Here is a 13,626-nt window from a genome sequence, read left to right as displayed (position 1 = left end):
CCTGTGGTATTAGAAACCCCACGGGAAGAGCACTACCGCCCCCTCTGCTGAAAACACTGTTCCTGGTACATGCTCAATCATCCAGCTAAGGAAATCCCAGAAAGTTGATTCTGTTCATGTGGAGGCAGCGTTATCTGTCTGACGAAAATAACATGACACCCATGGAGAACACTGACATAAATCTCAATACTCAGTCAGAAATATTCCTCCAGTGAAAACAAACTGGTGCACAAAACACCACTTTCAAAACTTTTTACTTAAATAAGAGCTAGAATCAGTAGCACCAGTGGCCCGTTCTATGCTGTATAATGGTTTGGGGCACTATAAGACAGTACTGTAGTAATATTTCTAATACAGTGACTTTGATGGGGCAGCCTATCATATTTCAGGATGCAGGCCCCTTTGCTCCCCTTCTAGACACCCCCCTGCTGTAAGGAACAAATGAATCATTCATCATAATTTAGAACTATTAATGGAATATTTACACAGATATACAAAAGGGCATTTTCAGCAGAGATCAGTGTTCAAACAGCATACTGTGCTCCCTCACCTAAGTTTATTGTAGTAAGACTAACTGATCATTGGGAAAATACCTTTTCCCTCATGTTAGTTACGCTAAAACCTGTCGGTCAAATTGAATAAATGATACATTTAATCAGATATGTGTTTAGAGGAATCTTTATGGGTTTTATTACAGTCTCAAAACTTTAAACATAAACTTTCTTTTGAAACTGGTCACTGGCTTTAATATTTTTATTAAGATAAAATTTAACTTTAGATAGAAAAGTGGAAGACCAAAGTAACACTGCAAAAGGACAAACACATTAGTTTCGAGTTTAGAGAGACTGATGTACCCTCAGAAGGCCTCTTAGGTCCTGACTACATTATAAGGAATCTGTAACCTAGACTGTGCCTTTTTTTTTTTTAAAGGAACAGTAGAAGTTAGTGTGAAAGCGTTAATTTTAGGGCAACTTCCCAAACTTTGGCATTATATGGCTTACAGCCTTGAAAGCTTCATAGTACAATTATGTTGTCACAAACAGTCTGGGTTAACTTTGCTTCGTGTGATGACTTGAAAATATATCAGATGCGGGAAGAGCTGCTGCAAAGCATGTGACATACAACATATTGATGACAGAGTTTTTCCTGTGTCAACACACATTTATTGAAGTGATGCCACAAACAGGCAAAACATCATATTGGAGATTTTATTATTAAACAGCTTTTAGAAAATTCAGGATTCCACAGACTGTGATTAGAAAATAATAACAACAACATGGACAATTTAAAAAACAAACAAAAAAAAAAAAAGCAGAATATCTGACCCCCGACCAGCCCCAGTACTCAAAGGAAATATGATCAGACCAGAGAGACAATTTCATACTTGTGTGACAGAAACACATGCACATTCACACAATCACCGTCAGGTCACATACACTGGAAAGTGCAGATTTGTTCTAGCACATGTAGAAACTGAGCAGGTACAATATGCATATGAAATCCCTTTCAAATTCAACCAACTTAACATCTAATGAACTCATGTAATACGAAGAGCACAAAGTTTCGAATCTCAAGTTCTTGCAACAGTACACAGGGGCAAAACACCAAAAACCATAATGTGTCTAAAAGTAATTAATGAGGATGGAGTAGCAAAAGAAAAAAAACAAAACACAGGTTACATGAGCTAGATAATGGGCCAGCTCAAGGTTCTAGTCCACTTTTACCTCTCAAATCTCATATCTTTCTCTACTTGATATAAAAATAAAACTGTGCTTCTCAAAAAAACAAATAAAAACAAAACAACAACCCTGGACGCTCCGGAGCCTATAAAACTATCTAGGATGTAATATTACACTCCTTTGATACTTCAGACGGAAACTCTGCCACAAACATTGCTCCATAAATCTTATCTGATCGTTTCCTGGACGATCCTTGGGCCACGTGATCATTTGGGAAGCGCTCGAGTGCATTTCTGTGATTGACAGTTTGTGGAGCACAGCAGAACCATTTCAAAGCATTAAAAAAAACAAACGGAAAAAACGTTGTCTTATAAAATGTTCTGGCTTAAGCAATTTCTCACCAGTAACTGAGCAATTTGCAAGTGAGCCAACAATCCCAAAAGCATTGTAGCACCACAGACCAAAGTGTGCAGAAAGAAAAACATTCTGAAGCAATGCAAATGAGCTAAATCCATGCTTAAAATTATATAAATGCTATTTTATCCTATCTTTACATGCCGCTGCCTACTGTATTGATTTGGGTCCTCCCTTCTTTACCAAAGGCAAAAGTAATCACTGCTAAAAACAGAGTCACTCGTGTACTTCTGCTCTAATTTCTGTAGTCTAATCCCTCTGCAGAGTTGGATCCAACAGGAAAACGTGAATGTGGGTAAATTAAAAAGAAATGCATGTAGAAGACTGGACAATTCAGAATAGCATATTTCCTCCGTTTTGGTTGGGTAATGGTCATTTTAGCATCGTCTTCTATGCTTTTGGGAGATCAAGCTGTACTTGCTACAAACCCATAGCTGGTCAGCTGCTCAGTAACATGCGTCTATCATTTCCCGTTTCTATCTCTTGCCCCTTTTGTTACCAGCTGGGGGCTTCTTCAACTGGAGTAAGGGTGCTGCTGTGGCAAAGCCTCCAGGAGGTGGGTTAGACACGCCAAATGTCAGGCCGGCAGAGGGGTTGATGCCAGGGTTGCTGAAGTTGAAGCCTGAGCTGTTGGTGCTACCAAAACCTAGTAAAGCAAGACAAGGAACAAAAAACAAAAAAACAGTCAAATACGAGAAAAACAAAAAGATAAAACATGAATAACATGAGGATTTAGAAAATCTGGTGTCAGAAAAAGGAAGTTCAAATGAAATTCAGAGGTTTTTTATAAGGATTTTGCCATCCTAGCTTAAAACCCCCAAGATTCTAAAGTGCCAACACACACAAACAAACATATATACACATAACTGTATTTACCCACTGCTGGGACGTTCATTATAACTTTAAAATATGGATATACTAAACTTGTTGCAGTTCCATTTACATTACACTAATGAGACACAGTTACAGCTTAGACCCTTTCCAAACTTTATACACTTAGCGAGCTGAGCCTTTATTCTTTGTTGCCATCATGTTTGGTGGCCCAGGTGTTAAGGTGCTATATACAGCATGTATTGTACCTGCACTCAGACTGCCTCCTGTGGGCTTATTGGTGGAAGAGAAGGCAAAAGAAGACCCCCCAGTCCCCACCCCACCAAATCCTGGCCCACCACCAAAACCTGTGGGAGAGAGTGACATGGAAGTCAGACTGGTCTAAGCACACAGCCTAGACTAGATACAAAAACAAGAAGCGCCTCAGGAGTTACACACTGGCAGGCATTAGCAGACAAAAGCAAGCAAAAAAGAAAAAAAAAAAAAGTCAAACTAATCCACAGAGCACCACACTTGGCTTAACTTCTGACCGAATAATGCAGAATCAAACAGGACTCACAGTGCACTACACCGCAAAGCAAAGGCCAAAGGAAGAAAAACGGCAGATTTCACCGAATACCCAAACTACGAGAAAACAGACAATACTTTTGAGTGCGCTCAGACCACTTGCTTCCACACTCTCAAGTGGATTTGCAATTTGACATGCCCGTATTTTAACACCACAGCGTTTCGCCGTGACAGCTGAGTGAAACTGTTTACCAGGTAACAACTGTACGATAGGATTGCAGTTTTTGTGTGTGGTGTGAACGCACTTGACTCCTCGCAAAAGGCAGAGCAGAAAAGAGAAACAGCTAAGCTCTGACTGCACCACTCTGTCAGACACATACACACCAGCTGCTTAGTCTGTCATACAACCAAACTCAAATACATTTTCTTTAAAAACCCACTTTGATTTAACCACCAGGTAACATTAGGGGAAATGGCAAAGTATGCAGGGGTCTAGCAAAAAATAAAACATGAGAAAACAGGGAATATTCATTTAAAAAAAAAAAAAAAAAAAAAAAAGCAGAGGTAATACCTCCCAGGGTAGAAGAGCCCAAGCTAGTGCCCAATGCTGAGGCAAAGGGGTTTCCAAACCCTGCCCCCAGAGGCGCCTGGGTCCCTAAGGCACAAAGAGAGAGCACAGGCTTTTACTCTTCTTTTATGTGAGACAAAAAACACAAAGTAAACTGCACTGCTGTCACGCTGACAGCTTTATTTTAGCTTTAGAAACAAGTCCTGCAGTTGATTCAAATAAAATATGATAATCTGATCTAATGACTGCGCCGACAGAGGCATCAAAAGACTACAGCATCTAATTAACTGCAACCTCACATGAGCTGAAATATGACAATAATTAGGCAACGGATCAGGCTTTCACAAAGTACATATGAATATGTACTATCCTGCTATAAAGGCTTTCAACTATAATATTCCAGCTAATCAGCAGCGCATTTATCACTGCTGGCAAGCTGGGAGGGAAAAAGGAAGCACTGCTAGTTCTTTCACTCAGAAACTTGTCTTGTTTTCTTTAAGCGTTCTCTTTTATCTTATCAAATTTGGGAGCTTTTCAATTAGTCTACATTCTTAAAACAAGTTCAGTGAAAAAGAAACAAGGACAAGCGTTTCTTTGTTTAAAAACCAATTTATTTTCAATTAAATATGCAATTCCACTTACATAAAACACAAACAAACAGTTTGGAACAACAATTGGCTGTTAATTGCTAAGTGCTACTGCATTTGACAAGTTTCCAAATTCAAGATTTCTGAGAGTGAATGAACTAGCATACCTTAATTTAAAAAAAACTTTTTAAAAATGCATCACACAATTACTGAATATAGCTTTAAAAGGCACAACATATTTATAGATTAAATATACTGTATCAACAGGCATTGGATATATAAGATTAAAACACAAGGTTACAGGTAAAAGCACTGGAGAATTAGATAAGAAATGTGAAAACGGCATTCATGGCTGCCTTTGAGTGTAAACTGGTCAAAACAAAGAAAATCAGTGATTTGGTAGTTTGCCTGTGAAAGACAGCGTGGTCAAGTTTTGAGTCATGCGTCCAACATAAACTGAAGGACCTTTGTTACGTTCGTTTAAATAATTTTACACCGATTATGAAAACAAAAGCTCCATTGTAAATTACTATAAGCTACAAATCCGTCTTTGTTGGATCGAGTCTGACTTTAGAGAGAGATGACAAGCTAAAACCTGCAAGAGATTGATTTTTTTTAGTCTAATTTCAGATAACTAACAGTAAATTCTACTGGTTCCAAAACACCCTGTAATAGTCATGCCTCCTGAACGCCACTAGCAGGGGAAAAAACAAACAAACAAAATACTAAACACTACAAATGACAAAGAATATGGAAATGTTTTGGAGATAATAGCAACATTCAAACAGTCAACTAATCAGGCCCATTATTGTGAACTGTTGTGCTCAAGCTTAACACACAGAAAAACAAAGATGCCAAAAGGTATAATTCAGATTCATTACTGAGCATCTCAGGTTCATGTAGGCAAATTGTGACACTGGTAATCTACCTACCATTTTAAAAAATAAATAAATAAAAAGTCACATTAATTCCTTCACTTCTTTTATAAAAGGAAAAAAGAGGTAAATGGGAACAGCTGTTATATTAGCACTCATGAAAATACAGCATTTGCATACACGTTACTGACAGTGAGAAGATACCAACTAGAGAGTATTAATGTGGCTTAATATCCACAATTACCTTCAAAGTCAAAACAACTTTGACAGACCAATAATTATTACATTATTTAATAGTCATTATTGTGCCAAGTGAGACTGTAGAGGTGTGGAAGACGATATTTTAAAGTGTGAGCAAAACTGCACAGAATGTCAAATTCTGGATGAGTGTGGACTTCCATTAAATCCTACAAAAACAAACAAAAACCTAGCGTTTGATAAGAGGACTGACTGTCCAAAAGCAGCAGTGTTTTCATTAGCAATTAATCATTTAGGTTGTTTTTTTACCCATACACCACCGTAATCAGCAGCAGTATGCCGATGATTACTGGAAGTGGGTTCAATGAATTCCTGTTTGTATCGCGACATGTTCAACGGCAGTTTTCCAATCTTTATTCCTCTGAGTGCCAATACTGCTGAGCTCGCAGCGCTATCTACAACAAGCAACGCTGTATCCTCAGATGAGAAAAATGGTGGGAAAATAAACTCCCCTGTACAATCAAGACACACAATGTGGCCATACAGACCAGTTTCTTTTGGCACTAATGTATCTCACTGGTACTTATGGACCAGTGTGAGCAGCAACAAATTGTTCTCTTCTGAACTACCAAACAGTTAAACCAACAAGAAAAGTAGACTTTTTACAGAATTGAGAAGCAAATGTCTGTACAACATACCATCGCCTTGGATAAAATACCTGAAATCACAACTTGTGAACAGCTCTTTAGCTCCACATTTTCTCTGAAATGAACTCTATGTGAAATGATCCAGCCCTGTTGCACTGACAGTAGCCCTTAAGTGAAATCACTTTCATCAAGTTACAGTGGTATGGCCTTTATTAAAACCAAACCAGCCAAATATATCAAGGTATTGAACAGTGAGATAATGCACACACTTACTGTCACTGCTGACAATTCATTATCCAAATGATCTGTCCACATAAAAGACCAACCTCAGCTCCTTGTTCACAACACAAACACACTGAGAACACTGCTTCATTTAGGCCAGTAAGTGACCGGGGCTTTTCACCGTTCTCAGCCTTAGTTCCACTAGAAAAAAGTACATTTCAGAGTTATTTTCAGTCCTGAGTCTTTTGGTACCTTAACCCAATGTCCATGGAGACAGAAATCTGAACAGTGTAGGCCCATTCTCATCTGGCATGTGTACAGGTCGGATGTGAATCTACCAAAAAACAAACAAAAACAAAACAAAAAAAAAAAAAAAACCACTCCAGCCCACTGCATCTTTAAATGCTGTGATACTGATCACCCTCCAACATGACATTTCAATAATGACCCAAGTTTAAGGTTGACCTATTATATTTCGAGCTCTACTTAGATTTGCATGACTCACGTCCCCTCAGTTCATCCACTGACTGAAACAAACCTGTTTTAGCTCCTCTCTCTTCAGTCAACTTTCTTCTGATTGGCTGCCCCTTGCAAAAAAAAAAAAGCTGTGAAAAGCAGGTGGGTGGGGCTACTATAACCATATTAATGATAATCCTTTGTTATTCAGTGTGTGAATGTGAGAGTGAATGAATAGAGGAATTGTAAAGCGCTTTGGGTGCCTAGAAAAGCGCTATATAAATGCAATCCAAACAGTGTCATGAGTTAAGAAAAAAATATTAGAAAACTTGCATTTAGAGTTCTGAAGGCTGAGTGTTTGGTTTGCTGGGATTACTTGTACACTAAACTCATTTTGAAACTTTCAACATGTTTAATATGCAACAACTAAATGAATCTAAACAGGTCACCTTTAAGCAGAAAAAATAAATATATAAATAAATATACTAGCCTGCAATTAGGCTTAGCAGAAAAGGTGGGAGATTTGCTAAATAAAGCAATCAATTACCCTAGCCAAAAATAATTTACAAACCCGACTCATGTTAACCTCATATACTACAGCCTTGTTGGATAGCTAGCATACCCAGAGCACAAATGGATAAAATGAAAGAGTGATCAAAAAAAATTATTTGATTTTTAATGAAATTTAAAAAAAATCTTAAGCAGGCACCGAGGTGGTGTGCACTTCTACCACACAATAATAACTATTGTGGCTTGTGTGTTAAGTTGTTGTTATTTTTTCTTTTTCAGTAAACAGTGGCTAAGGAATGGATTAGTTAAATAGTCCCATACCTACTTGGCACATAGTTAATTAGTTTAGGTGTTAACGTACAACTCCATCTGCATACCCAAATAAGTGTTCAAAAGTATGTGAAATATTCATTAAAAATGGAAAAATTCGCAAACATCTGGTGGGCAGCAGATCTGATAACAGTCAAAGCACATCTCATGAGCTTTGTCAAATGAGTAGAGATCAGACTAACATTTTTAAACCAACCTGCCTTTACATCCCATCAACCTTTGAAGTTACGTCAATAAAGAGACTGCAAAAGCATGCTACCGTAATATATAGCTTAGTGTGTTAGTTGTATGCAGGTACCCTGATGTGCCAGTAAAAATGGCTTACAACTCAAACCAGATGTTGCAGTAAATATTCTTAAGGTTATGTTGGCTGTAGTTTAACAAAACTGAATTTGAGTCCTTGACTGCTCAGTATAAGAGTCTCATTTAGATATTTTAGGATATAAGCTCCTACAAAATGCCAAATCAATTTCCAATTAAACACAATGTTTAATCCGTGTATTTATGCCTAATACAACGTACTTAATAGTATTTATTTTGTTACTGTCAAAGAGTAGAAAGAATTTGACAAACAGCATGACAGTCAAACTGTAAATGTCATTAGGTTAAGGTTATTTAGAGAATGGTTTCTCTAAAGTGAATATCTGTGTCTAAACTAGACTTTTTACTTGTAAGACCTTGGGCAACAGAAGCTGTGTGCTTGAAGGAACGGTGGGGATGACAACTTTAATATATTCTCTTCTTATTATACTACTCTGTATATTCAGAGAGGAGCATGTTGATTCGGTGTCAGATTAACTGGTGTTTCCCACACGTCTGAGATATCATTCGGATTTAAGATAGCTGGGGCTACATTGCCATAGACGTACACCAACTCAACGCCCAGACTGACGTGACAAAAATCTAAAGATGCACCACTACCTGGACTAATCATTCAGAAACCACAAAATTCGCAGCAAGTGCATTAATTATCCTAACTTCATTACACAACAACCTCAACTGAGTACTAGGCTCAATTTTAGCATTGCTAAAACAAAACAAAACCCAAAACTGAGGTTTAGAAGTTTCCAGATTCAAAATGAGATTGCTCGACTTTTTCCACCACTGTGCATTTTCCCCAGTGATGTCAGCCATAAAGCTGCTCTGGTATCCCATTAGAGAGGGCACACGGAGGAGGAGAGAAATTAACAGAAGGGATTTGGTCTTCATTTTGCACTGGGGCCATCTATTTAATGTCCTCACTCTTGAATTGTAAGGTGCATAAAATAAATGTTCCCAACCCTTGTACTGAGAGTCAGAGACAAGACGGTAAGGCAGCACAAATGTCTCCTGTTAAAGTTAAGCAACAGATTTCTCTCATTTCTTCCTTTCTAGCCTCTTTTCATTCACTACAGAAAGCACAGATACCTTAACACCAGATAAGGCTGCTGTTACTTTTGTACTTTTAATCATCCTCTCTCACCTTTTGAGTTATTTGCTACCAAAATATGTTAAAAGCACACTGATCCTGTCTTCTCCACAACTTGCTTTTATTATTGATTCTCCTTCCTCTCCTTCAGTCTCCTAACAAAGGAGAAACTTGCTAGAACTTGTAGGCAGTCAGACCTGGAGTTGGCTGCTGTTGCTGGGTCAATGTGGCTGCCATGGCCACAGCTGCAGCATTGGGCACACTGGAGAACGGAGCAGGCCCAGTAGTGACTCGCGGCGTGCTCTGCCATTTCCTGTTAGACACCCGTTTGGACTCAAACACATCCGTGGAGTCTTCCAGGAAGGCTCTGCGGTAGGAGAGGTACTGATGCTTCAAAATCTATACAACAAGACACCAGAGAGAAAGACACGTTAAATGAAAACGCTACAACTGCCTCGTCACCCAGTCCTATACATTATTACACATTACATTTCAAGCAATGCGAATGAGGATCTTTTTATTATTATTATTAACATATGTAAAAGCAGGAGGGAATAAACTGACCTTGACATTCTCATGGACAGACTGGAGCTGGGCGGCCTGTGCGACAAATGTTTGATACAACTTCTGCATGGCCAAGGTCAGATCTGTAAACAAAAGCATAAAAAAAATGTCTGCATAAATATTTGATGTATTTTAATAAAACAGGGTGGGTTACAGAAAAGAAAAGAACCAGAAACTGTCTTTTTTCTCTTCATCTTGAATGCAAACACATCTGTAGCCTGTTTGTTAATGAAACATGTAACACTGTGATCAAACCGAACTTTAACAAGAACAGAATTACGTTAACAGCCAGACAAATGTGTTCTCACCCTGAGGAGTGATGTGAGAGCCGCTGCTTTGGGTTGTCAGGTGGTTCTCCAGCTCCTCTATCTGCTGCCGGTACTGCTGAAGCTGCACCTCAAATTGCTCTACCAGGCTATGGAAATAACTACACACAAAAGGGACACATATTTTAAATCTCAGTACATTAAGCAATGTTCATTATTAACCTTTTGAATCAACTATTAAGAGAAGCTTTTTGACAAAAACATCCACTGGCCAAGTGTATTTTTTTATTGCTGTCCTATGATATTAAAATGAAATAGAGTCGTTTGAAACAGAGTCTATGAGAACTAAAGGACTGCAATAGCACACATTGACCTTGGATTTACTTTCTGACTTTCATCCAATAGCTTACTTACTCTGATGGAGCCGTATTCTCGTGCTGAAGTCCAGGGGGGGTCTTTTGTGTACGAAGTGCTATGTCAGCATTTTTCAACTCCTTAGCAACAAAGGAAAGAGGAAAGTCAAACATCTAGAAAAAAAAAATCTGTGAGATTTCCAAGGGAAACTTTTTCATATTTTTAGTTTGTGAGGTATAAGGAACAGGAAAGGTTAACCCACATATTAAGTTCATCTGAAGTCCAATTTAAAATAATTCTGTTTATCTTAGGTACAGCTACAGATGTTTTGGGAAATGAACACTGATACTGGACTTCCTGACTTATATATTTTGCAACACTGCATACACTATATATTGTGTATCCACTAGAAGTTTGGAATGCAAGTTTCTGATTTACTGACTTTCTAATGACAAATAATGTGCATCAGAAATAGACACCTGTGTCAACATAAGTACACCGTTTTTACCTGTGCCGTCTCCAGTTTCAGTTTGTCGATGGCCAAAGCTTGGCGCTGCAGACCGCTGGCGCTGACGGACAGAAGCTGTTTGAGGCTCTTGATGTCATCTTGGACTTTAGAAATGGCTTTTGATGACATTCTGCTTATATCCTCCTGAACTTGTTTTTGCTCTTTCACAAATTTTCTGCAAAAGAATTAAGAAAAGAAGGAAATCACTTGTAGATGACATAAAAGCTCTCTGATAGATATGGCAAACTATCAAAATATGCTTTCAAAGTGCTACTACTCAAACTGTATGCATCTGGGATTTTACACAGAATGGGGACTCCTAGAGACCTCACCAGATAAAATTTGGGTTGGGTCATACTGCTGCATTCAACCTATTAAACACCCGATTAAAAAAAAAAAATTAAAAAAATAAATAAATCACACAACGATACTTACTGAAAATTTTCAACATCCTGACAAATAACTGGGGGCAGGTTCTCATCTTTTAGAGCTTTGCTGTCCCTGAGGGTGAGAAAAAGTGTTTTTCATCATTAGAACAGAAAGGATAGTCGGTGCTAAACATTAACAGCAGAGTGAGACATTAGACATATTCCATAAGACAGTAAAGGACCGTGTTGGTCAGCAGGACGTACTGCGCATTGGCTCCAGATGATGTGTCGCTCTTATTCTCAGAGGAAGTGCTGAAGTCGACTCCACCCAGGCCGATACTCTGAGCAGGAGCTGCTGATGACGCTGTCGAGGTTGCCAGCAGAGAACCGAACGATAACCCGCCTCCTGCACCAAGAGTAGTCTGACTCAGACCTGCGGCAAGAAATAGTCATACAGTTTATAGAACTGTGACAACTAATTAAAACGAACACTCTGTAATTCAAAGCATTCACTGTACTCCCACTTGGCCATGTATTTAACACATCAGCTCTGTAAAGCTGACAGTTTGCCTCTCACCTGTAGGCACAGTGCTGGAGAAGAGACTGCTGCCTAGTGATGGACCTGTTAAGGCTGCCGTGGTGGTGGTCGTAGCTCCGCCGAGACCGAGGGCAAAGCCAGTGGCTGTAGGCTGCTGTGGAGCAGTGGAGGTCAGGACAGAGCCAAACGTCAAGCCTGTCCCAGCAGCGGCTGTCGAAGAGGTGCTAGTAGCTGTGAGGGAGAACGGCGTAGCTGAGGCTGTGGGCTTGTTGAAAGCCAAGCTAAAGCCAGTGGTGGCAGCTGTATTGGCTGGGGCACCTGAGAGAAAGTAATTGTTTATTAAATAAAAAATAAAATAAAAAATAAAAAATTCACAATCATTACCTGTTGTTCAGAAGCTCTTCAACTTAAAAATACCCCAGAGAACCCCAAACATACCTAATGTGAGGCCTGTAGTGGGCGCAGCAGCACCTGAAATAACACAAGGTCCCAACATAAGATGGGCAGCTGGCAGAAATATCACAAATACTTTTATTTCTTTATTATTTTGCATTCTTACTTGAGGCAGGTGTATTGAAGGAGAATCCTCCAGCAGGTTTCTGAGCAAAAAGACTGCCTCCTAGGCCAAGAGACGGGGTGCTGGTGCTGGTACTGGGGGTTGCACTTGCTGTACCCAAAGGTGTACCAAAAGAAAAGCCACCGGTATTGGCCGCAGGAGCACTTTCGAAGAAAAAAAAAAAAAGTAATATGTTTAGGCCCATACATTCTTCTACAATATCTGCCAAGTTTCAAACTAATAAAAGATTGACATTGTGTTATGGTTACAGTACACACAGATTAACAACTAGGATTTTGTCGAAGAAAATACACAGGGTCTTAAATTTCTATATAGAAAACCTAAATGGTGATAAGTGCTTTACAGATGGATGGTAATCCCAATCACATTATTACCAGTAATGAACTAATTTCCCTCTTAAAAAATAAAAAGTAACTACAATTACTATAGCTTAATTGTCACTTCAAAGACTTCTCTTGGCAGCCCGCAATTTGCAAGAGTTCACTCTGCAGTGCGTGCATGTGCAAAGTTTCAAATAACAGAGTTTACAAATGTATCTAATTAAAATGCTCATCTATAACCCGACATTGCTGAGTAGCTCGGCAAAACAACGTACCCAGCACTGACTTTGAAACTCGCAAGCCGTATCTGCTAACGCCAAGATACCTCTGGTTATGCTAGCGTTAGCTAAGTGGGCTATCTAAAATTTGTCGTTACCTGGTTGCGGCCCCAAATGCGAATCCTCCACCTGTGTTGGTGGACCCAAGAGTTCCCGAACCAAAGTTAAAGCTAGACATTTTCTTTTAAAAGGCACGGTGTCAACACCAATCGGTTGTGGGCTTAGCTCACTTCTGAAAACATCACAGCTAATACGACAGTTAGCTTAGACGCCCGCGTGAGGGCCGAATCCGCGGTCCCGTCTTCACCAAAACATACTTGAACTCATCAGCTCTCTCACTAAATCCCAAAATATTCAGTTGCCACCTGTTATGTTTACACAACCTGTTCCTCTGCTTCTATTTCTTAAACCTGACAATTATCGCAGGGTGCATTCACGCATGGTGTCACTTTTCTTATTCCCCGCCTGGTATATCCTAAATGCTAGTGCATTTTGGGTAGTGGATTTCCTTTCTTTCAACTACATTAACCGTCATCCCCGCAGATTTTGCGTCTCGTGATGTGTCACGCATGCGCATGGGATTAAGTCTGGCAGTCCTGAGCAGCGGATGTATGTTGAATC

The 13,626-nt window shown here is 39.3% G+C and overlaps 1 protein-coding gene across 2 annotated transcripts; it reads right to left on the bottom strand.

Moving 5' to 3' along the window:
* Positions 1 to 1,194: 1,194 nt before the first annotated feature.
* On the bottom strand, positions 1,195 to 13,597 carry nup58 (nucleoporin 58). Of its 2 annotated transcripts, XM_085468650.1 has the most exons (14): positions 13,104 to 13,597; positions 12,390 to 12,550; positions 12,269 to 12,301; positions 11,870 to 12,148; positions 11,557 to 11,725; positions 11,360 to 11,425; positions 10,925 to 11,099; positions 10,477 to 10,556; positions 10,105 to 10,223; positions 9,797 to 9,879; positions 9,430 to 9,631; positions 4,003 to 4,086; positions 3,173 to 3,271; positions 1,195 to 2,739 (listed from the first exon to the last, which is right to left on the bottom strand). In XM_085468650.1, the coding sequence occupies exons 1-14, from the start codon at positions 13,181 to 13,183 to the stop codon at positions 2,570 to 2,572; spliced, it is 1,800 nt and encodes a 599-aa protein (XP_085324776.1). In that variant the 5' UTR covers positions 13,184 to 13,597; the 3' UTR covers positions 1,195 to 2,569. The 2 variants fall into 2 exon arrangements, with proteins under 2 accessions (XP_085324776.1, XP_085324777.1); XM_085468651.1 differs by lacking the exons at positions 3,173 to 3,271; positions 4,003 to 4,086 and having other exon boundaries at positions 13,104 to 13,595.
* Positions 13,598 to 13,626: the final 29 nt, after the last annotated feature.

This window comes from Copadichromis virginalis, linkage group LG9 (genome assembly GCF_057382275.1).
Source record: "Copadichromis virginalis isolate Kocher_CV1m ecotype Utaka linkage group LG9, C_Virginalis_male_GT1.1, whole genome shotgun sequence".
In the NCBI taxonomy this organism is placed as follows: domain Eukaryota; kingdom Metazoa; phylum Chordata; class Actinopteri; order Cichliformes; family Cichlidae; genus Copadichromis; species Copadichromis virginalis.
The sequence above is the reverse complement of the archived record's forward strand: the minus strand, read 5'-3'. Positions and strand labels throughout refer to the sequence as shown.

Excerpts from the sequence above, each read along its gene's own strand:
- nup58 (XM_085468650.1), bottom strand. The coding sequence starts at position 13,183 with ATGTCTAGCTTTAACTTTGGTTCGGGAACTCTTGGGTCCACCAACACA. Across the intron at positions 12,302-12,389 it reads CTTCAATACACCTGCCTCAA|GTGCTGCTGCGCCCACTACA; the intron begins GTAAGAATGCAA and ends GTGTTATTTCAG. Across the intron at positions 12,149-12,268 it reads CACTACAGGCCTCACATTAG|GTGCCCCAGCCAATACAGCT; the intron begins GTATGTTTGGGG and ends ACTTTCTCTCAG.